The sequence below is a fragment of the Podarcis filfolensis genome (genome assembly GCF_964270895.1).
Source record: "Podarcis filfolensis genome assembly, chromosome: 6".
In the NCBI taxonomy this organism is placed as follows: Eukaryota; Metazoa; Chordata; class Lepidosauria; order Squamata; family Lacertidae; genus Podarcis; species Podarcis filfolensis.
In genome coordinates this window covers 72,001,215-72,024,307 of record NC_139609.1, presented here as the reverse complement: position 1 = coordinate 72,024,307, position 23,093 = coordinate 72,001,215, and the positions used below count along the sequence as shown (strand labels likewise).

The window sequence follows — 23,093 nt, the reverse complement described above, 5'->3', positions numbered from 1 at the left end:
ACTGGCCTAAAGGAGGTGCTACATTGCATAAGGAGGTGGGTTCAAGGATGTAACAGATAGAACCTTTGCTGCAGCTCACGCTGTTGGCAGGAATTCAATAATCCTTTTCTGTTATGAATGCCTAGTGGGTGCGTAAGCCTCTGCTGGCATTCACAGTAAGGAGGACTGGGTTAACAAGCTTTTTTTGCCTGTATTCTAGCTCCAATGAGAGCCAGTCAATAGGCAGAGCTGAGAGCGCCATGAGGCCCTTCGACCTTTGCTCTAATGCAAAATATGTTTAAAAGTTTAGTTATTGACCTAACTGTTGTAGATGGCTTTCTGCTTTTCACAGAAAATGTTAGACTTACCTCCTGATCCTAAAGACATTGACCATGATTAGAGAAAGCTGGGTGTACCATCAAAGCCAATGGTGTTTAAGTGTTTGGTGGTTCACTGTGGCCTGCAGTTCTGTGCACACTTACCTGAGCACTATTGAATTCAAATGTGATTGCCTCCTGAATATGCATATATAGGTTTGAGGTTTTAGTCCTACTAATTTCAGCAAATTAGTAGGTGTGAGTGTTTGCATAGTCTGAGTTTCCTTGAGTTAGGTGATCATGCAAATTTGTGCACAACCACCCAATAATATTGGCTTCTTGTTTTAGGCTATATTCAGTTCAGGCATGTAAATTGAAGGCTGCATGAAAGGCTAAAAGAAGTTCTTGTTCCATTCTTTAGATATAATAAGTGTATATAATTAATACATCTGTTTTCAAACACATCCAATAGAGAAGAAAACCAAATAATGAGCCAGAACATATTCGTATTATACTCTTTATAGGCAATTTCCTTTTCCCCCTTCAGTTTCAAAATCTTTGGTCTGATTGTCAACAACTGTACAGGCTACATCCTTATTTTATGGACTGGAAAGTTAGCCAGGATGGGTCATAGATGGTCTTCTGCTATATTCAAAAAATTATACTTTTTCATAAAGGAAGGGACTAACGATAGCAAGTTCTTCCAAAATCAAGGTAGATGTAGAGTGGATAGGTGAGCTTTTAATTTTTGTGCTCTGCTCTTCCTGCTCAACTTTTTCAGGTAGCCGGCAAGAAATCACAAAATGCTGGATTTGAGACCAAAGAGAGGATGACTTGGTGAAGCAGTCACTTTAATTTTAACCAGTGCCACAACCCAATAGGCAACACAAATTTGGGATGAAATGGAAAACAAAGGGAAAGTCAAGTGAATCTCTGTTCCACAGGTGTGGGGTGTGTGGAATGTGCTCTGCCAATCTTCAAATGAAAAGGTGTTAGTTGTGCACAAAGTATCACAAGGGCAAAACGGACCAAGCCATCTAAATCAGGATAGACAACAACCCCAAGGCTGGATTGATGCCCAGTGGGTTTTGAATGGGTGCAAGATAAACAGCGAGGAAGGCTGATATGGTCTAGCATAATAAAGTTCAATTTAGAATCTGGAAGAGCTGGGTTCAAGTCTCACCTCTGTAGGTATTGTGTGCGGCTCTGGGTACATGTCTGCCTGAGCTGGGAATAACAGTGTCTTACACCACAGAGTTGTGGTGGTAGATGGGAAGTCACTCTGCAAGTTTAAAGTGCTATATAAGTGATAAATAGTGGTAATAATAGAAGCATCAGTTTTCTAGTTAAAGACTCAAAGGGCAATTTAATCAGGCCTCCTTAACTTATATTAGATCCAGTGCTGGATGGGTTCCCCCCCCCAACAGATGTGCTGAACACAGCCAGACAGGTAGCTGCATCTTCAGAATCCCTTCTACCTTCCTCTTCAAAAATGTTTCCAATTAGACTCCTTTGAAAAGACAAATTTCACAAGTACCTTACTCAATGAGACCTCCAAATTGAGAAGTCGCTTCGTAAAGGATCAACACTGGGGTGTGGGTGGGTGGGGGTTTACATGCAAAAATATTATTCTTTATTTAGAGGTAGGGCTAATTCTGTTGAAATATTTCAGGGTTAGCCCACTCTGACACTTGACCACAGCAGCAGGGAATCTTTGAGTAAGGGGAATGGGACTTAAAACAGGGGCAACTGCATATCGGAATCTCTTAGTTTTAATCATCTTTGTCTTTGGCTCCATGCTTCAGGATGCGGGTGAACTCCACATAGTTGAAGTTGCCTTTCTTGTCAATGGGGGCCTCTCGATACATCTCATCCACTTCTTCGTCCGTGAACCGGTCACCCATGGTGGTGAGCAGTTCCCGCAGGTGGTCTTCATGAATGAAACCTGTATGAATGGCAGAGACGATTGGGTGGGGGTGGAGAACCAAATGTGAGATTAGTGGAAGGTCACTTCTGAGGCGGCCCTCTAAGATAAAGAATGTTTTCACTTTGGCTGCTACTGAGTGTTTCTCAAGGGCTTGTGGGCCTATGTCCCACTGGGCAGACAAATTTTATTTGAAATAAAATAATCCACACCAGGCCATAGCTATTTCCTGCCTAATATTGAGGGTTTATTTTATTTTATTCATTTCCAAGCAAAGGGAGGCCAGTAAGCTTCCGTCTCATTACAGCCTCCGTTCCAATAAGCATACCTCCTCACTTATTAAGGGTTGAATCACTATTGTTATTTTGCTGGCAACAACAGTGTACATAGTGCTTCACCGAGTAGTACAATCCAAAGGCACAGATCCCAGCCTCCAGGAGTTTACAGTCTGAACTGATTGTGGAGGAGGCAAGTGAGCAGAATGAAAGAAGGGAGAGCCAGCTGTATCCTTCCTTGGCCTCAGATATGTGTGAAGATTTCTGCTGACACACAGCAGCATGTTTGTTTGGCTCTAACTGCTGCCACAACCTATCTTAGAATATCCAGTTTGCAATGGAGAGGTGGTCTGCATGGAACATACCTGTGGCTTCCTCATCAAAGCAAGCAAAAGCATTGCGGATGACGTCTTCCGGATCAGTTCCATTCAGCTTCTCTCCAAACATGGTGAGGAACATGGTGAAGTTGATGGGCCCAGGTGCCTCACTCATCATGCCTTCCAGGTACTCATCCGTAGGATTCTTCCCTGAAAGGTACAAGTCAGATGAGAGATTAGTCCACGTTTGAAAGGCCCTGGCCCAGCAGAGCAATTCAAGCTCACTGCTTGAGCCCCACAAGATGTGGCCACTGCATTGCCTTCTCTATCTGTGACCGGAGGAGAGAAAAATTGAGGGATTGGAACTGGATTCACCTAGCAAAGCAGCAGCAACAACAAGGAGGAGGAGGAGAATGTAAATATATTGGAATCCTCCATCCTTGCACTTGTATCTTCAAGATTAATTCTCGTTCTGGCTGTAGCACAACAATGCTTTTTGGTAGGCATTTGTCTTTACACCAGGAATGGGGAACCTCTTGCCACCCAGATGAGTTGGACTGCTATTTCCATCAGGCCCAGGGGTCAGGGATGATATGAGCTGCAGTGCAATCCTATTCAAAAGTATGTTCCACTGAGTTCAACAGAACTTGCTTTTAGGTAAGTGGGCATAGGATTGCAACCTCAGTTTGTACTCGTGTACAAGATGTGGATGATAGAAGGAATCATAATGATGGGAAGTGTCCAAAAGTGTTAACAGTATGCTCAGTCCAGGTCAGCTGCCTTGACTGTATCCTAGCAGTGTGAAGTTTGCTCCTTCCCTGCAAGGGATTCGTAACAGAAACCTAAATATAAACATTTCTTAGTGGCCTAACTAAACTAGGGCAATAAAACGCCCCTGTGACCTTATCCTCAAAGGTGAAAGGGCCCTTTGCTCACGAAGAAGACAAGTTTCCTAGGAGCTTCCCTGGAAATGGCCTATAAAACCAGGTCCTGGGGTTATGGCTTAGTTAGGAGACAAGCATGATGAGTCAAAATGCAAGGTAGCAAATCAGGAACGGCTGTCTGAAAGGGGAAAAATACCCTGGGAGGAGGGAAATACTGCCAAGTCAGGATGACTTAGTACTCCTGTATTGCTCATCAGTCTCTACATTAAACCAATATGTACTTTTATCTACCTAAGTGCCCTCTAGTGGTCATCTGTACAAATACCATGCTTTAAAAAGTTTTTAAACTCTGAACTGTACTAATCAGATGACTTCCTAATTCCTTTCGTTGCATTCAGGTGTTCTCTCAACCATTTTATTTCCTTAATTTATAGTCTCCACAACCTCTCTACCCAGGATGAATTTACTGGCCTTGAAATGGGCTTGACAATGGTTCAGTGAGTGTCCAGAATGCAGGCTGGCCTTTGTGATCTGGATATTCATAGAGGACCCTTTCATCCCACAACTGTCACCACACTGAGTCTGAGTCTGCCTGGGGTGACTAGAAGCCTGTCTGCCAGAAGCTGAATCTGTTCTTGTTTGTCCCAAAATCCACAATTTGGACAATCCCTTTTTTAGGACCAACCAGAAAGTCACAAAATAGTGACCATAATTTTGAGTTCTTCCTAATTCTTTCACAGGATGGGTTATGCAAAGCAGGGGTTAAAGAGGAGAACAAAATAAATAAACAACATGGCACCCATAAGATCGCAACTAGACTCAGGCTGTGTACATACTATATATTTAAAGCACATCCCCACCCCACAAAAAGACAGCTTAAGCCTCATACAGCAACAGTTTCCAGCAGCCTTAGCAAACTATAGTTCCCATGATTCTTTGAGGAAAAGTCATATATTTTAAATGTGCTTTAAATGGATGGTGTGCGTACAACCTTAATCTGAATATGGATTGGATTGGATTGGATTAGTGTCTGCTAAATGCTGCTGGCCTCAGGTTGCACCTAGGATTCTGGGACAAAGAAGCAATGGCTGACCCCTATTTTGCAAAACACAGTTACCCAAAACTATCTGAAGCCTTGAGCAAGGGGGATGAGGGTCCTGTGGCTCCCCAAATGTTGCTAGGCTGCAGTTCCCATCATCTCTCACCCTTGGCCATTTGAGCAAGTTTTTGCTCTGCAGTTGATCAAGGGCTTCAGGCTTCCGAGTGACATTTGAGGTCAGCCCTGCCCTGCCTGATTTAGCAACTGACCTGGGTTTCTGGGGCAGGGGGAGTTTCTGGGAATAAGAGGCTAGGCCTGGCCATCAGACTTCTTTCGGCTTGTTAAAATGAACAAGTTCTCCCGCCCCATGTTGTTCCCTCCTAGTTTCAAGATGTGGATCACTGCCTCTTGTGGGATCAGATTTCATACATTAACTACGTGCGAATAACTTTCTTTTGTCGATGCTGAATAATCCAACATTCCCTCATATTCCATGGCTTATTGCAAGCAGGGGTGTTCTTTGATCTTTCAAATGTCAGCAGCACCCTGTGTGAGGCCAAAATTTGGTGGCCTTCCCCCTGCCCCACCTCTCACCTTCCTTTCTGTGTGTGCATTACGTCACAGTTGCAATGCCCAGCAGCGGCCCCCTCAGCTCAGTGCCCAGTGTCGGTGAACCGGTCATGCTGCCCTAAATCTGCCTCTGCTGCAAAACTCCCACCCTACCTCCTGATTCACTGCATAACAGCCATGGCTCCTTCTCTCTCTCTTTCTCTCCCCCTCTCTCACACACAATGGAGGAGGTGAAGCAATTCCCAGAGGGATTGTCTATCAGTGCTGGCCATTGGCGAAAAGCAGTAGGTGGAGCTACAGCCAATAACCAACAGAGCCAAGTAACTCTAGTTTTGTCTCCATCCTCCGCTCTGTTAATCAGGGGCAGACTTTGGTTTTTCAAATTTCAGCTACACCCTGTGCAAGCCCCAAATCTGGTGCGTGCCACCGCCTCTCACCTTCCATTCTGCTCATTTCACTATGTCAGTGTTATGTACTGAGTTGAATAGGATCCCAAATGCAGCAGTCTGATTGGTCCTAGAACAATAGGATTCAGAATGCTGCAGTCTGATTGGTCCTAGAACAATGCAGCAGTATGATTGGTCCGCTGGAGCCACCCAATCCAGCTCCAGGTGCAAGTGAATCCGCAACCTGATTGGCCTACAGGAGAATCCCGGAATTAGCCAATCACGTGTGGCCCATTGTATAAATAATGTATATAAAGCAGATATTGTGGGGGAACTTTCATTCCTCGCTACTATGAGCTGAATAAAGAGCATGAAATCCACACTCGACTCCGAGTATAATTCAGTCATAGTTATGACGCCCTGTGGCTCCTCCTAGGCTCAGCGCCCAGTGGAGTAGAACTGGTTGCGCTGCGCTAAATCCATCTCTGTGTTACGTTCCACAAGGGCATGTAAAATGACAGGCAGTGCCTGGAATGGCCGAAAGTAAGAAGGCAAGCAAGTGCAGGCTATCTGGGGGCAGAATGGAGTTGGTAGGAAAGTGCCTGACTCACCCCAATGGACCTTCCTCTACTGTGATCCAGAGAGCAAGAATGGGTCTAAAGTGCCTCTAGGGCAACATGAGATTAAAGCAGGGGCCACAGGAGCCTCATTGCTAATGTAAAGGTATTGGCACCATCATTACAAGATGAGGAACCAACATCTCTAGTTGCTTTGAGCAAGAGATGGCCAGAAGGCAGATGAAGATCTTTGGTAGATGTCTGGCTGCTTTGCAGTAGCTTGGCAAAGGTTTCTGACGCCCAGTTGTTTTAGCAACAGCAACAGTAAAACCACTTCCCCCAATTCAATTCAATTTAAATGTAGGCTTAATAAAACAAGCAAACTAAATAACTATTTAACCAGCCTGGTCAATGGTTGGGAATCATGGGAGCTGCAGTGCAGCCACCTCTGGAGAGACAGAGGTTCCCCATCCCTGCCTTAAGACTATCTACCAAGTTCTTGACCGAGGTAAGATTGAAAGGGAGGGCTTTCTGGTTCACAGGTCACACTCATAGCCCCGGAGCCACGCCAGCTCACAATGAAATTGCATTTGACTCAATGCTGCTTTGTTACCGAGAGATGCCAGCATGTCATGCAGATCTTCCTTGTCTATGAATCCGTCACGGTTTTGGTCAATCATATTGAAAGCCTCCTTGAACTCCTGGATCTGCGACTGGTCAAACATGGCAAAGACATTGGAAGTCGCACGCTGAGGGCGCTTCTTGGTAGTCTTCGCCTTGGCCCGTTTGCTCGACATCTTGGTGGAGTTTTTGGAAGGGGACTAGGAAAAACAAAACAGACTGTTTGCTTATAATACTTCTTCTTTTAGCCTTTTTAAATATACAAAGTTTACAGACTATGGATGACATAATACGTATTACGGTTGAATGTTTGCTAATTTACTACCAGATCGTCCTACATTAAATTTGTATCTTCACTATTATATAGCACAAACATAGATAATATGTTCTTTAAAATACTATTACCTCATTTTAGAAATATTATATCATTTCTATCTTGTAAGTAAGTAATCAGATAATTACTTTTGATAGCAGTGAAAAGGCTTTCAATAATTCTAACACATTCTGATTTCATGTACTAAATAAGGTAGATTGCCAATTCTCAAATCACTCACTTTCCTTTAAGCATTAATTTTGTTATTTTAATGAACCATTTTCACTTCATTGGAATTATTGGAGCAGAGGTTTAGCAGCAATTAATATTTTAGCAGCAGTTAACAAACCCCTAACTAAATTCTGATGTTCTGGTTTTGCATCTTTTAAAAAAATCCATGAAGAATTGTCAGTGGGTTCATTTGTACATCCAGTTATTTACTGTGTGCACTCAATAACATTATCCCCAAAGTGCCCATCGAAACCTTAGCCATGCATATTAATGGCACCTGTCTCTTCCTCTGCTTGACTTTTCTGGTGGGTTTCTCTCTGGAAAAAAAACCACCCTGATTTCTTGGCATGCAGAGGATAATAATAATAATAATAATAATAATAATAATAATAATAATAGTTTATTGTTTATACCCCACCCACCTGGCTGGGTTTCCCCAGCCACTCTGGGGGCTTCCAACAGAATATTAAAATATAATAATCTATTAAACATTAAAAGCTTCCCTAAACAGGGCTGCCTTCAGATGTCTTCTAAAAGTCTGGTAGTTGTTTTTCTCTTTGACATCTTGTGGGAGGGTGTTCCACAGGGTGGGTGCCACTACCGAGAAGGCCTGGTTCCCTGTAACTTGGCTTCTCGCAGTGAGGGAACCGCCAGAAGGCCCTCGGCGCTGGACCTCAGTGTCCGGGCAGAACAATGGGGGTGGAGACGCTCCTTCAGATATACTGGACCAAGGCAGTTTAGGGCTTTAAAGGTCAGCACCAACACTTTGAATTGTGCTCAGAAACGTACTGGGAGCCACAGAGTGCCCCAAGAGATGCCACCATTGTCCTGGCAGTGTAATCAGTGAGGGTGCTTCATCCCTGTTCCAATACACCACTCCTTCTGTATTGATGATAGAAGCCCTGTCCTCCTTTCCATCTGGTTGCCCTAATGTTTAATCATTTCACATTTTGGAGATGTTATCTGAAGAATTTAAGATCTGATGCCACAATACTCCCCCCCCCCCGCTTCCCTGCCTTCAGCAAATGCTGCATTCTGAATCTCCTGGCTAAAACAACCATCTTCAAATGGCATCTTGAAGAGTTTTAGTAATCTATTCAAATCTTTGTATTGCGGATACCATCCAAGGCAAGCTGGGAATCCATTTCTGAGCTTCTGCAATAATAATAATAATAATAATTTATTTATACCCCGCCATCTGGCTGGGTTTCCCCAGCCACTCTGGGCGGCTCCCAACCAAATATTAAAAACACAATACAGCATTAAACATAAAAAACTTCCCTCAACAGGGCTGCCTTCGGTGGGATGGGGAGGTTTGCATCATGATGACACATTTGAGATATTTGAAAGCAACAGAAAAAGCATGCCCATTGCAATCACCAGCGTAAACTGTGTCTAGCCTTGCGACAAACCTGTGAGGAAGACCACTTCCCATTCTTCAGATGGCTCACTGCACCAGAACTCGCCATTTCTTGAGTTGGGAGAGCTACCCTGTGCATGCATATACATTGTTCCCATCTAGCCTAATGCCTGAGAGTCACCCAGGAAATTCAACATACGTAGCTATAGGGGATAGTGAAAGCCTTTGCTGTTCACTATCTGCCTGACAATCAGCTGTCAAAGATACACAAACCCATTTTTGGGGGGGTTGGGAAGGCAGACAAGGGAGAGAGAAATGGCAATGCTACTTGCTACTCATTTAGGTTCTAGTCCTAGTATATACATCTACCTGGGAGTAAGTCCCATTGAACTCAGCGGGACTTACTTCTAAGCAGATGTGTAGAGCATTACACTGCTGGTGTCTGGTTTCTTAGGGAGACAGAAGCAATACCTTCAGAAACTTGGGGCAATTTCCACCAGTAGATCCTTCCCTCTAAAGGACCAACCCTTAGCTAAATTGTCTTTCTTTGATTCTCTTTTCATAAGGACAGGCTTGCAAGCAAGATGCAGGAGCTGGGCCTATTCCGGAATAAGCAGGAAATTATCTGTTCCCAGCAGATTCTTAGCATTCCATTCCCCACCCGCTCTGTCTAGCCAGGCAGAGTGTGGCATGTGGATCTGTGCTCTTTCCTACAGCTAGAGCTTGTTAATAAGGATTAGATGCTCCCTCCCAGTTCATCAGAAGAAGAACGGGCAGGAATTTTAAAATATCTATATCTGTATTGTATATATGTACGTATGCCCATGTTTCACATACACACACACACGCACACACACACTTTAGACCTCACAGGAACATAGGCAGACCACTTACCAAGGCAGACCACTGGCAACATTTAACTCAGTATTGTCTTACACTGACTTGCAATGGCTATCCAGGGTTTCAGGCAGGTAACATTCCTAACCTTAGCTGAAGCTACAGGGATTGAACCTGTGCAAAGGATGTGCTCTGCCACTAGCTGTAGCCTTTCTCCACTCAGGGCTTGGACTAGCTTGCTCCATTCATGGGATAGCTCAGTTGGTAGAGCATGAGCCTCTTAATCCCAGGGTTGTGGGTTCACGTCCCACATTGGGCAGACGATTCCTGCATTGCAGGGGGTTGGACTAGATAACCCTCGTGATCCCTTCCAACTCTGCGATTCTGTAATTCTCAGGCAGGACTGGTTCAAGGCACATTTTGCTGCTTGAAGGGCAAGATGGCACCCCCAGTCCAAATGCAGACTGGACCAGCAATTGTATCTTATATAAATACTGGCAGGAAGCCAGTTAAGGCCAGTGGGTGCAGGCAGGGGGTTCCAGCCAAGGGGTTCAGGAGAAACAGCCAGGAGGCTGCTGCCTCCTTCCCCAAGCATTTGCTGGCTGAGGCAGTTGCCTCACTCTGCCTAATGGTAGGGCCAGCCCTGCTTTCAAGCTTAGTCAGTGTCTGGAAGACATGACACAACAATTTCCTTCCCTCTCCAGAAACTGCCATGGCAAACTAAATTCAGGTCTTCTTATGTCCAGTTCCATGCTGCCAGAGAAGCTTAGGGTGTGTGTGTGTGTGTGTGTGTGTGTGTGTGTGTGTGTGTAAATCCCTTCCTGGTGGAAAGCGATGCGAAAGTACAGGCCTGATGCTCCTTTCTGTGCAATGCAGTCCTTTGTGGGAAACTCTCTCTCTCTCTCTCTCTCTCTCTCTCTCTCTCTCTCTCCCCCCCCCCTCTGTGTGTGTGTACCTGCTAAAGAGGCACACACATTCAAGGACTAAAAATACCCAGCTCCTTGTTCTTCTCTAACTCCAGGGAATTAATTTTTTTTTTTAATAAAACAACAACACCACGCATTTAGGTAGCTGATAAGAGCATGCCCAGCAGTTACGCTGGGAGTGAGTGCGTTGCTGTTTAGCAATCCTGAGAAGGGTAGATGAAGGGAGAGCGGGAGAGCAGCCCTGCCCCCAGACAATGATTGCCGAGCTCAAAGGCTAGCTTGTTAGCGCAGACTAGGAGAGGAGCTCTTTTCTGCCAACCCCAGGAAGACAAGGGGGGCAAGATGATTAGTTCAAGGCTTCGATACACCTCCCACTACAAAGAGGATAAAAGCCTTTTTGTCCTCCTGCCTGGAGTGGGACTTTACCCAACATTACATTTGTCACCAGCTGCCTCCTTTCCATTAGCCGTATCACAGAGGAACTTGCAGGGAGCAGAAGCCAAGAGCCAATAAGCGATGGGAGCCCTTCCTGCATTCCTTAGGGGCTGTGTTTGGGGGACCTGCACTACTGCAGTCCCTCTTGAGAAGCAGGTTCCTCCTTCAGAAACACACTCAGGCAGAGGTTCCATAGGCACAAACAGGTGCCATGGAGGCAGCTGTTCAGAGTGCATCTGGGATCACGCGCAGACATCTTCCTCCCATCAGTCACAGAGGGAACTCAGGGTACAGCCAGACTGGATGTCAGTTGTGGGATTGGTGGTCCCCCTCAGGCATGGAATTAAAAAAAAAAAATTGCAGCATCAAAATGCCACCCCGTATTGCTCCCTCCCACTTTTAATCTGGATTTCACCCATTCCAGGAAAAATCCATTTAAGTTGCCAACAACCAGTTTGCAACGTCTGAATGGTTCATTTACAGTACAGTGGTACCTTGGGTTAAGTACTTAATTTGTTCCGGAGGTCCGTTCTTAACCTGAAACTGTTCTTAACCTGAAGCACCACTTTAGCTAATGGGGCCTCCTGCTGCTGCCGTGCCGCCGGAGCACAATATCTGTTCTCATCCGGAAGCAAAGTTCTTAACCCGAGGTACTATTTCTGGGTTAGCGGAGTCTGTAACCTGAAGCGTATGTAACCTGAAGTGTTTGTAACCCGAGGTACCACTGTACTGTATTAAGCTTCTGTCTGGGAAGCACCCAGAAACACATTTTGTTTTTGTGTCACTACCTTGGTTTGTCTCCAGCTCTCCAGTATCCCTGGATATTTCCTACTGAGTCGCAGGTGACACAGATCCCATCCAGCAGGCTGGGGTGATGGGAGCTATTATCCAACCATATCCAGAGGCCCACATGTTCCCCTATCTATCCTTGGATCAAAACGAGTTTGTGCTAAAGATGAGATTCTAATCAGGTCTCCACTAGCTCTCAATACTTTGTGTGCATAACGTTCAAAATAAAGTAAGACGTTTCCAAAAAATAAAATAAGACCTTTCGTCAATACTCCATATAAGCAGGTATCTCAACTCAGCTTGACCTATTCTAAAGGACCTGCTCCTGGCTGCAGGACAAGTATTTTCTTCTGTCAAATGGAGAATATAAATGATACATCTCCCTGATTAAAAAAACTGGCTGCATGAGAGCAGCGACATAGCTAGCCGCTCGGGTGCCTGGGGCGGCGTGTGCACCCTGCAGCCGGGGGCAGCACAAACCACCCATGGGGGCAGAGTGAGCCAGGGCAGGGTGTACTGTGTGGAACCTCTCCGCAGCCTCCCCCTCAGCTGAAGGGCAGCTGAGGTGGTGGGCGGATGCAGGCCCCGAGCTGCTTGAAAAAGCAGTGTGGAGCTTGCAGGCAGTCCACCCGCCGCCTCCCCAATCAGGAGAGACGTGTGGCTCAGGCACGCTGCAGGCCCCGCAGTGTGACGCCCAGTGCCCCCACCTAGCTACGCCTCTGGATTAGGCAGATTCATGGAGGAGAGGGTTGTCGAAGGCTACTAGCCATAAAGGCTATGCTCTGCCTGCAAAGTTGGAGGCAGCAATGCTTCTGGTTTCTGGAAATCACTCGAGGGGAGAGTGCTCCTGCTGTGGCGTAGGAAGGGGCGTGTGGTGGGTGCGGGGGTTATTTTTTCAAAAACACATATTTTTGCCATTTTGTCATCCCCCTCAGTGATGACACCCGGGGCGGTCCGCACCCACCGCACCCCCCTTCCTACGCTACTGAGAGTGCTCATTTGCTTTTACCAATCGAGAAGACCTGGACCAGCCTTGGCATGCAGTAGGGTGAATTTACAGACAATAGCTGAGATGGAGGAGGGATTGATGAAGGCAGGAATTGGTGCCTGAATAGTGCATCAATGCTTTATTCTTTAAAAAAAAGAATAGTGATTGCAGCAGGGCAGGCGGCCCCATTAGGACTTGGCTTCAGGGAGTAAAATGTCCTGTGCTGGCACCCAAAAGAACTTGCATGGCCCTGACGGTAGCAGTGTACTGGGCTCTCTCCGCCGCCCCCCCCCCCCAGGTTAGATGCTGATTTTGCAGTGGTGTTGCAAGCCACTGTTTTGTTCTGCCTTTGTTGGACTGAAGTCATAGGCCTGGGATGTTAGGAATTTGACCTGTTGCTTTTGCAGCTGAGACAAAAATAAATCCACTGTGAGCTGAATTAAGGCCAAAGAATATTATTTTGCAGCAGGATTTTGGTATACCCACACTAGCAGGTCAAGAGCACCATGTGAGGTTGCAAACTCAAAATGGCACTGAATTGGCCATTCAGCTGCTGCGGCCACTCTCTTTCCTTCCTTTCCTTTCCTTTCCCTTCCCTTCCCTTGACCTATCTGTACACTTCACTCCATGGCAGAGCACATTTTCTGCATGCAGGCAGTCCCAGCTTCAACTGCCAGCATCTCCAGGCTGCGAGAGAGCCCTGTCTGAAATCCCAGAGACCTGTGGCCAGTGTACACATCACTGGGCTGAATCAACCAATGGTGTCACTCAGCAAAAGGCAATTTCCCACATTCCTATTTTGGGGGTGACAGGGGAGGGATAGTGAACTTGTGGTGGGCAGCAGAGAGGTCTGCATGGGCTGCATATAGCCTTTGGGCTGTGAGCTGCCCTCCCGTGTCCTAGAGCGTTGAACCTCCATCAGACATGCTGTTCACCACACCATCTTTCCAGATATACACTGTACGGCAAAGTACATTACGAAGAGAGACTCTGTCTGTGTGGACAACCCTGTGTCGAGGACCTGTGCCATTCTTTATTGCAGCACCTGTTATATATAGACCCAAGAGACCGATTTATAAAACCCTTGTTTATGAATGGAACACATTTGAATAGGGTGGAAAGGGTGAAATGGCTGCTGAGCGACACCAGTGACTTTGTTACTTATAAAGTAGCACTCGATGCGCTGGCAGCTAAGCAGATCAGGAGGAAGGAACTAGACAAAATAGCGGTCAACTGCAAAGGGGATTCAGATATTTAATTTGGCACATCTTACCTGAGAATCTTCTGCTATTCTATTCTATTTAATGCAACAAATAATTTTAGTAGCCGTGACCGTGGTTTTATTGTATGTCTGTGCCCGATTATTTTTATGGTTATTGTTCTTTTTTCTTTCTCCTTCTGAATGATGCCATGGCCTATGGCTAATGCAATAAAAAGTTTAATTGGAAATTGTTTAAAAACCTGCTTCTGTGGAGTTAGGACACTTCATCCCCAACCCCTGGGTATCCCATTGCACGCCAGGCTATTATTATTAATTATTATTATTATTGGTAACATCCCATGTTTGCTGTACGCATTCATTCAGTAAATGCCCTCTTCCCTGCTACCTGCCCAGATAAAGTACCCCTGACCATTAGGTCCAGTCGTGACCGACTCTGGGGTTGCGGTGCTCATCTTGCTTTATTGGCTGAGGGAGCCGGCTTACAACTTCTGGGTCATGTGGCCAGCATGACTAAGCCGCTTCTGGCAAACCAGAGCAGCACACGGAAATGCCGTTTACCTTCCCGCTGGAGCGGTGCCTATTTATCTACTTGCACTTTGACGTGCTTTCGAACTGCTAGGTTGGCAGGAGCAGGGACCGAGCAACGGGAGCTCAACCCATCGCAGGGATTCAAACCGCCGACCTCCTGATCGGCAAGTCCTACCTGCCCAGATAGGAAATGCCTTATTCTGAGTCATACCATTGGTCCATCTAGCTTAATACTGACTCGCAGCAAGCCTGCAGGGTTTCAGACAAGGAGTCATGGAATCATAGAGTTGGACGAGACCCCAAGGGTCATTGAGCCCAACCCCCAGCAAGGCAAGTATCTCTCCCACCCCTACCTGGAGATGCCAGGGATTGAACCTGGAACCTTGTGCATGCAGAGCAGATGTTCTGCCACTGAGCTATGGCCCTTCCCCTCTGATGATGGACAGAGAAAACCTCATAGTATGGCAGTGGTGTGTCACAATTCTTCAGATCAATGTCTTTCCTTGCTTTTTGTTTGGCCTGCAATGGGAGGATGGGGCAGAGGCCAGAAGAGAGCCATTTCATTTCTGCTCCAGACCCACAAAGCCAGCTGTGTGGACTGCACAGATCACTGTCAACAGAGCTCAGTTGCTTCCGGGGATCAGCCCTGGAACTGCTTTTCAGTGTTTCTCTTGACTTTCGAACATGCAAAGTAGTAATAAAAAGGGCCCTTCTGAGCATGTGCAGAGTGCATGAGTAAGCAGACATCCCTCACAGCCCGCCAAGATTCTACACTTAGGGGAGGACTAGTGATGAGGTCTTCCAGGGGTGTACCTGAGGACTCTTTTAAGGGTGCCCTCCGCTAGTAGATTATTTGTTTAATGTCAGGTATATCAGTTCAACGTGAAACACTGACTGTGCTGATCACTAGAACATAGCAAGCCAGACCACTGGTCCATGTAACTCAGTACAGTGGTACCTCGGGTTAAGAACTTAATTCGTTCTGGAGGTCCATTCTTAACCTGAAACTGTTCTTAACCTGAGGTACCACTTTAGCTAATGGGGCCTCCTGCTGCTGCTGCGCCGCCGGAGCACGATTTCTGTTCTCACCCTGAAGCAAAGTTCTTAACCCGAGGTAATTTTTCTGGGTTAGCGGAGTCTGTAACTTGAAACGCCTGTAACCTGAAGCGTATGTAACCTGAGGTACCACTATACTGATTGCTGACTTGCAGCAGAGCTACACTGACTGGCATTCCCAGCCCTGCACTGGAGCTGCTGGGAACGGAACCTGCAACCTTCTGCAGGCCAAGCAGTTGCTCTGTCACTGACCTGTGAGGCTTCCTGCTGCTAGGCTGGGTGACAGATTCTGGAGACGAGCAAACAGGTCGCTGTGCAACCCCAGTGAGCTTGACCCTCACTTGTTCCAGTATCAGTCGGCATTTCTTTCTCTGGAACACATTTCTCCTTGTTGGGGTACGGGGGCGCCTGTCGCTTGCAGAGGATGGGGAGCTATGTTTTGGGTATGCTCTAACTCTGGATTTCTTGTATTGAGAAGGTGAACACATGGACTACAAGACATTACCCTGCTCTCCTGCCCAGGGTGGGGGGTATGCTGGAAGTTAGGGAAACCTTTCAAAAAATCAAGAGATGGTCACATCACATCCCACAGCTTGTGCACTTCTTGGGTAAACTTCAACAGTCTTCCCAGACTTCTAGTTGTTTGGAGTTGAAAGAATTGTAGTCCGAAACATCAGGAGGGCTCTGCATTGGGGGACAACGCTGCTATGCTCAAGGCAAGGTGCTTAAAGAGTGGCAAAAGTGGCTCCGCCCCCACCACTAAGAGACAGTGAGGTGCAGTGGTTAAAGTGTTGAACCTGCGCTGCGGAAACTCAAGATCAAATCCCCGCTCAGCCATGATGCTCACTGTGTGGCTCAGGACCAGTTTCTCCTCCCATCTCCTCTCTCTTTTCCAGCTTAACCTAACTGACTGGATTGTTGCAGTGGTGTAATGGAGAGGGAGGACTGTGTATGCTGCCTTGAACAATAAGGAAATCGAACTTCCTCAGTCTGGAGCACTGCTGATGCATTGGGCCACAGCTCCCATGGAAGTACGGCAACGGGGCTGCTGGGAGTTGTAGTTCAAAACATCTCCAGGGGGGCACCAGCTTGGGGAAGGCTGAAATAAATAACCAGAAACCTTCCTTTCCTAGAGTCACCATTCCTAATACACCTCATGCGTCTTGAAACCAGTAGGCAGTAAATTACCAGGGGAGGCCAGCTAGTTTCTTACAGCGAAAAACAACAGGGACTAGTTACTTTTGCCGCAGCAAAGACAACAGGGACTAGTTACTTCGGATTAATGAGTGCCTGGGTCATATGCAGCAAGTTATCCCGCATTCTCGCCCCTACCCTGGTCTTGACCACCCACCAGCCCCGTCCTCACGGAACAAAGGGGAATCCAAGGAAGGGCGCTTACCTGTCACACAGAAACTTGTTGTAAGCCGGCAGAGAAAAGCGCTTCCCCCCGCGATCCCCGCAGAGAAGATGCGACTTCTAGCTGAGTTGTTTTCAATCGCCCTGGTCTGGAAAGAGCGGGATCGGGCGGACGAGGCGGCCAATGGAGCCGAGACTTTCCCCAAACGGTTCCCTCCCACCCCAAAGGATTTGGCCATACAAGGCGAAAGAATGCCGAGCTGTGCGGGTGGCAGCAGCCCAGCCGGGGGACGCGGGGCTGGGGACGGAGAGAAGAGGACGGCAAGCGAGGATTCTGCCTTATATAGATGAAATGATGTCCGGGCTGGGGAGGAGGGGAACCGGGAGAAGCAACAGAGGCTTCGCGGTGCCGGGAGCAGCCGATGGAGAGGATGGAGAAGCAGCTTCCTTTTTAAGGCTGCAAGCGACGCCAAGGACGCCCTTCTGTGCTGGTTGGGTGCAGGAGTTTAAACAAAGCTATTAAAGAAACCTTTAAAAGCCAGAAACTTCCTGGGCGCAGGATTACTGGCATTTTTTCCTTTCCCCAACGCACAGCTTGTGCCTGCGCAGAATTCCAGCATTCCTGCTTTTCCCTCGTACGGAATAAAAGCATAGACACATGAAAATCTCCTCCACCCCGACTTTTCTTTTAATTTTGAGAGATGTTTCCTCTTCCACTCTATCCCTCCCTCCGTAGTTAAAGCAAACACGTCTCGGCCCCGACCCCTTGTGGCGCAGGCTGGTATCGCAGCCGCGGTGACCTGGGGCTGCCTCCGCCCAGTCGAGGGACGCTGAACTTTTTATTTTATTGGTTGGGGGGATTCACTTGCTAATCAACCATGCAGGAGCTCCGAAGAGGAGAATTGTATGACGCTGATGTCTTGCAGCACGCTTCTTGTTGCGGTATTTCCATCCATTCGGTACTTTTAAATTTTGAAATTAGAGGCTGCCTTACCCTCCAGTAGGGAAACGGGTGGCCTGTGGGTTAAACCACAGAGCCTAGGACTTGCCGATCAGAAGGTCGGCGGTTCGAATCCCCGCGATGGGGTGAGCGCCCGTTGCTCGGTCCCAGCACCTGCCAACCTAGCAGTTCGAAAGCACGTCAAAGTGCAAGTAGATAAATAGGTACCGCTCCGGCGGGAAGGTAAACGGCATTTCCGTGCGCTGCTCTGGTTCACCAGAAGCGGCTTAGTCATGCTGGCCACATGACCCGGAAGCTGTACGCCAGCTCCCCCGGCCAATAAAGCGAGATGAGCGCCGCAACCCTAGAGTCGGTCACAACTGGACCTAATGGTCAGGGGTCCCTTTACCTTTACCCTCCATTAAGAATTAGATTAAGAAGTCCCATCTGGTTCAAGTTCAAGGTCCATCTAGCGCAGCATCCTGTTCTCACAGGGGCTGACAAGATGAGTGCAACATCGCTCTTCTTGCTTGTGATTTTCAGCAACTGGAATTCAAGAGGCATGCCGCCTTCAGTCCTGGAGGTGGAACCTGTTATTTTAGACCCTATCCAGAGCAACCAAAAACAAATGTGCTTCATCAGCCATAAGGCAGCCCTTCAAATAGCTGAAGATGGCTTTTCGCATACTGCTTACTAATCTCTTTTCCAGGTTAAGAATCATCTGCAACTCCTTCAGCTTTTCTTCGTAGGATTGGATATTCAGGTTCCTCACCACCTTTGCTGGCTTCCAATGCAAAGGGCATTTTGTCCAGGCAGCAATTCTGTAACACTTTATCTGGGAGCAAATCCCACTGAACTCAGCGGTCTTTACTTCTGCATGGACACGCAGAGGAATGCACTGCAAGTAATAGGCCTGTCATGCTGTAGTGAGCAAGTTTGATGAAATACAATGCAAAGTGTTTTGGAAACAACAACTTCAAATCATTACATTTCCATAAAACCCAGACAGAACGCCTTTGCACTGAAATATTATCATTTCTACACATGTATGTCACGCTTTGTCAAATTGCCTTGAAATATGTTCAAAGCTGAAAGGCAAGACTTACAATTATTTATTTTTTACAACAAATAAATGGTAATTGCTTCCTAACCATTTCCTCAGGAATATATATTTGCAGAACTTCAAAATTCATTGTAACAGTGTGAGATCATAATTATAGTTTTAACATTTATAGAACTGTCTACAGCAGAGCTGGGCAAATATTGATTGGGATCTCCTGGCAGATTGCTAGATGATTTGTTGTAGATTGATGAAGGGTTCTGAATAGCAATTGTTTACAATAGCAGCAATAAGAAGATTTCCTGTTTTAGAATATCTGATTTACAGTAACTCGGATGTAGACTTGTATGTCCATTTACCGGTCAGTGTATGCCTCTTGTGGTAGATAACTGACTTTGCCCCCAAACCAGCTTTTCCAATCTGTCTCCACCCACTGCCAATATTTTGCACCCAGTTTGTTTTGTGAATCTCAGGGTTCCAGTAAAAAGCAAAACAGATCCCCCAAGCCTGAAGTCTGCTCACACTTGCTTTGGAATATCCCCATCACCACTTCACATACATTATCTACTCAATCTTCGCACCAACTCTGCACAGTAGGTTGGCATTATTAGCTTCCTATTACAGAGAGGGAGCTGAGTCGGACAGGCTTGCACCACTTACAGTGCAATTGTATGCACTTATATGGAGACGTAAGCCTCACTTAGTTCAGTGGGACTTACTCCCAGCTAAACGTGTATAGGATTGCAGCCTTAGGGAGTTTATGACTAATCAAATTTTAGGGATTTTAGCTTTACTACTCACCCACTTAACTAGGGCTGCAGCATTTAGGTTGCATACTAGCCTGGAGAAAGCCCCACTGCATATTAGTGAGTTTTACTTTTGGACAAGCACACGTGCTAGACAATTTATTAGTTAATTACTTGACTGGGGAAAATAATTGATCGATTAATTTATTTAAAGAGCTTATATATGTACCGCTTAAATACAATAGTCTCTAAGTGGTTTACAAGAATACAATGCAAAAAGTAAAAACCAGCTATTATTTACTCCTGGATGAACTGGGTTAGGATTGCAGCCTAATATTTCTTTACTTGGGTGGCAGTCCCACTACACTAGTCCTGCTCTCTGAACCAGTGTGGCATAGTGATTAGATTGTCAAGCTAAGACCTTGGGGGCCAGAGTTGAAATCCCTGCTCATCCATTAAGTTCACTGGATGGCCTTGGGCCAGTTACCATGTCTCAACCTAATCCCTACCTCACAGGTTGTTGTGAGGGTAAAATGGAGAGGCGGGAAGAACTCCTTGAGCTCCTTGGAAGAAAGGTGGGATAGAAACGTAATAATAATAATAATTCAATTCCTGAATTAAGGCAGCAAAGCATTTTTCAATCAGAACTATGTTCTTGGCCATTATGCTAAACATATTCACGAAACACGCTTGAGATTGCACTGGTAGTAATACAGTGGTACCTCGGGTTACAGACGCTTCAGGTTACAGACTCCGCTAACCCAGAAATAGTACCTGAGGTTAAGAACAGATGAGAACAGAAATCACGCAGCGGCGGCGCAGCAACAACGGGAGGCCCCATTAGCTAAAGTGGTGCTTCAGGTTAAGAACAATTTCAGGTTAAGAACGGACCTCCAGAATTAATTAAGTTCTTAACCCAAGGCATCACTGTATGTAGGAAACTCGCAATAATGGGCACAAAGTCAATAAATACCATGACCTGAGAGCACAATAAAGAACTACATACTTCCAGAGGTATGTTCTGGAGGCTCCTGCCAAGTTGCCAGTATGATAAACAGGTACTCTCTCTTCTTTTGTTCTGACTCTTCACCAATTTGTGACCCAGAAGGGGTTTTGTTTTTTTTTAAATTTAAGTAAGCCCACTGGGTTTGGCTTTGATGCTTTGCAGCTATGGTTATGTGTTTAATAGTTTTTGTTATATTGCAGTGCAGTTTTAGGAGCCATATTCCCACTGTGAGAGCAATGAGTTAAGCAAATACAGTGGTACCTTGGATTATATACGCATCAGGTTACATACGCTTCAGGTTACAGACTCCGCTAACCCAGAAATAGTACCTCAGGTTAAGAACTTTGCTTCAGGATGAGAACAGAAATCGTGCAGCGGCGGTGTGGCAGCAGCAGGAGGCCCCATTAGCTTAAGTGGTGCTTCAGGTTAAGAACAGTTTCAGGTTAAGAATGGACCTCCGGAACGAATTAAGTACTTAACCCAAGGTACCACTGTAGTGTAAATTCCCAAGTGCCTTTTAGCTTTCATGGCTATATTTGTGATCCCATGGGAAAGAAGATCACAGGTCAAGGCAGAATCATAATAGGCTGTTGTGAAAGCTGTGGAAGACAATAACTTTCTGCCACCTTGCGGCCAGTGAACATAGTATTAGGATCCTATTTGAAAGCAATCTTGCATCTTGAGCCAGAAAGGGAAATCCACCCAAGTGAGAAGGCAGCCTACTTACTGCATATGGTAGGTATAGATGCAAACACATATATGCACTGAGGCCCCGCTGAATTGGCTGGTTTCACCTTTCAATGCACAAGGCACATGCATTTACCTTGTCTACTTATGTATAACTAGGGCTGGAGTAGGGCTTCCCTTTCCCAGAGGGCCATTTCACTTGTTACATGAGCAATATTACATGACCATTTCACATATCACATGGGTTGAGTGTACACTCAAAAAGATCCTGTAGCCTTTCTGCAACAAGTGTACCTATATGATACATTGTTTCAAAACACCTGTTTGTGTCACTTTCAGCCTTGATAATTTGGGGTGTCTTCTTTAAAATTGTTAAAGAATCAAATGTGTATGAAGTTGCTCAGCCTTTGTAACTCCTTTTTTATATAAAAAAATTGAAACAGAATACTGTACTGGAGACTTGGCACAATCCCATGTATATTTTGATGCTGGGAAAGACCTCTCCTCAACCTTGAACCCTTTAGGTAGATGTTCAATCCTGTGACAGTGTTACAGTGCTTTTATGATGTTTTGGCTTTTAAGTTATTTTAGTTTTTTGTATTTATATTTTACTTTTGGTGGGGTTTTTTGTTTTTGTTTTTTGTAAAATGGGATTTCTTGAGCAGACAAGCATAGGATTGTTCTACGTACTAAGTTACTATTTTGCAAACATTTCATACTTCAGACCCAGTTCCAGTTCCCTTCTCTCATCCTACCTGAGCCCAGTGTGTATTATCAAACATAAACCAGAACATCTGTGGTACAAAAAAGCTGTAGGAGTTTAGTACGAAGTGATGGGAGATGCACTGATGGGAAACAAAGCTGTGTGGGCTCTTTGCAGTTGCAAGGAGCACCGAAAGCAGGAATGCCCTATTGGCCAACCTGCATGGCATCAGCAGTGCAAGTCATCATGAATGCAGTTTTTATTTATTTAATTTTAAAAAAGATGTCTGAAGCTTGGAAGAATATGTTCAAGGCCGTTCTGATTTTGCTCCAAACGGGTTCTGGTTGTCAGGGCCAGCTGGCCCACCTATAAGGCAAGGTGAGGCAACGCCTCAGGCAAAAGGATCCACAGCATAGCTGTCAACTTAGATTTGAAAATAAAGGACCAGCAGCCTCGAAAATAAGGGATCAGCAGCCAAAATAAGGGATTTTCAGAGCACAGGGAGGTTCAACTTCTGAGCGCCTCCGAGCCAAAGGCTGAAAGCCCAGCCAGCAGCCAAACGAAGCCTCAAGCAGTGGTTCCCACAGCGCAGCAACCCAGCAAAGGGGATGCGGCAAGGAAAACCACGTCGCCTCTCCGCTGGGAAGTGCTGAGCAAAGGCGAGTTCCCAGGCAACGTGGCTGATTTGATCGGCACAAGGCATGCAAGCTCCACCCTCCCCCGTCGTTCTTAGACTCCTTATTGGGTGAGCAACACAGCCAAGCAACACAGTTGGAGCCTCCCTCCTCCCTGGCCAGCAGGGAGGGAGGGAGAGGAGCTGCTTCCTTTGAAACCCGGGAAATTTAAGGGACATCATCAATAAGGGACAGGAGCGGGACACGGCGCTGGGATAAGGGTCTTTCCCGCCAAATAAGGGGCGGTTGACAGCTATGATCCACAGGGGTGGCAGATCCTAATGTAGATCTTCACTCCTCCTTTCTTTCCTGGCAGGGAGGAGAGCACCATTTTGTGGTTCACCTCTGGTGCCAAAATGTCCTGGGC

The 23,093-nt window shown here is 46.2% G+C and overlaps 1 protein-coding gene across 1 annotated transcript; it reads right to left on the bottom strand.

Moving 5' to 3' along the window:
- Nucleotides 1–799: 799 nt before the first annotated feature.
- Nucleotides 800–17,680, bottom strand: MYL9 (myosin light chain 9). Its single transcript, XM_083619255.1, has 4 exons — nt 16,954–17,680; nt 6,862–7,069; nt 2,861–3,022; nt 800–2,241 (listed from the first exon to the last, which is right to left on the bottom strand). The coding sequence occupies exons 2-4, from the start codon at nt 7,043–7,045 to the stop codon at nt 2,069–2,071; spliced, it is 519 nt and encodes a 172-aa protein (XP_083475381.1). The 5' UTR covers nt 7,046–7,069; nt 16,954–17,680; the 3' UTR covers nt 800–2,068.
- Nucleotides 17,681–23,093: the final 5,413 nt, after the last annotated feature.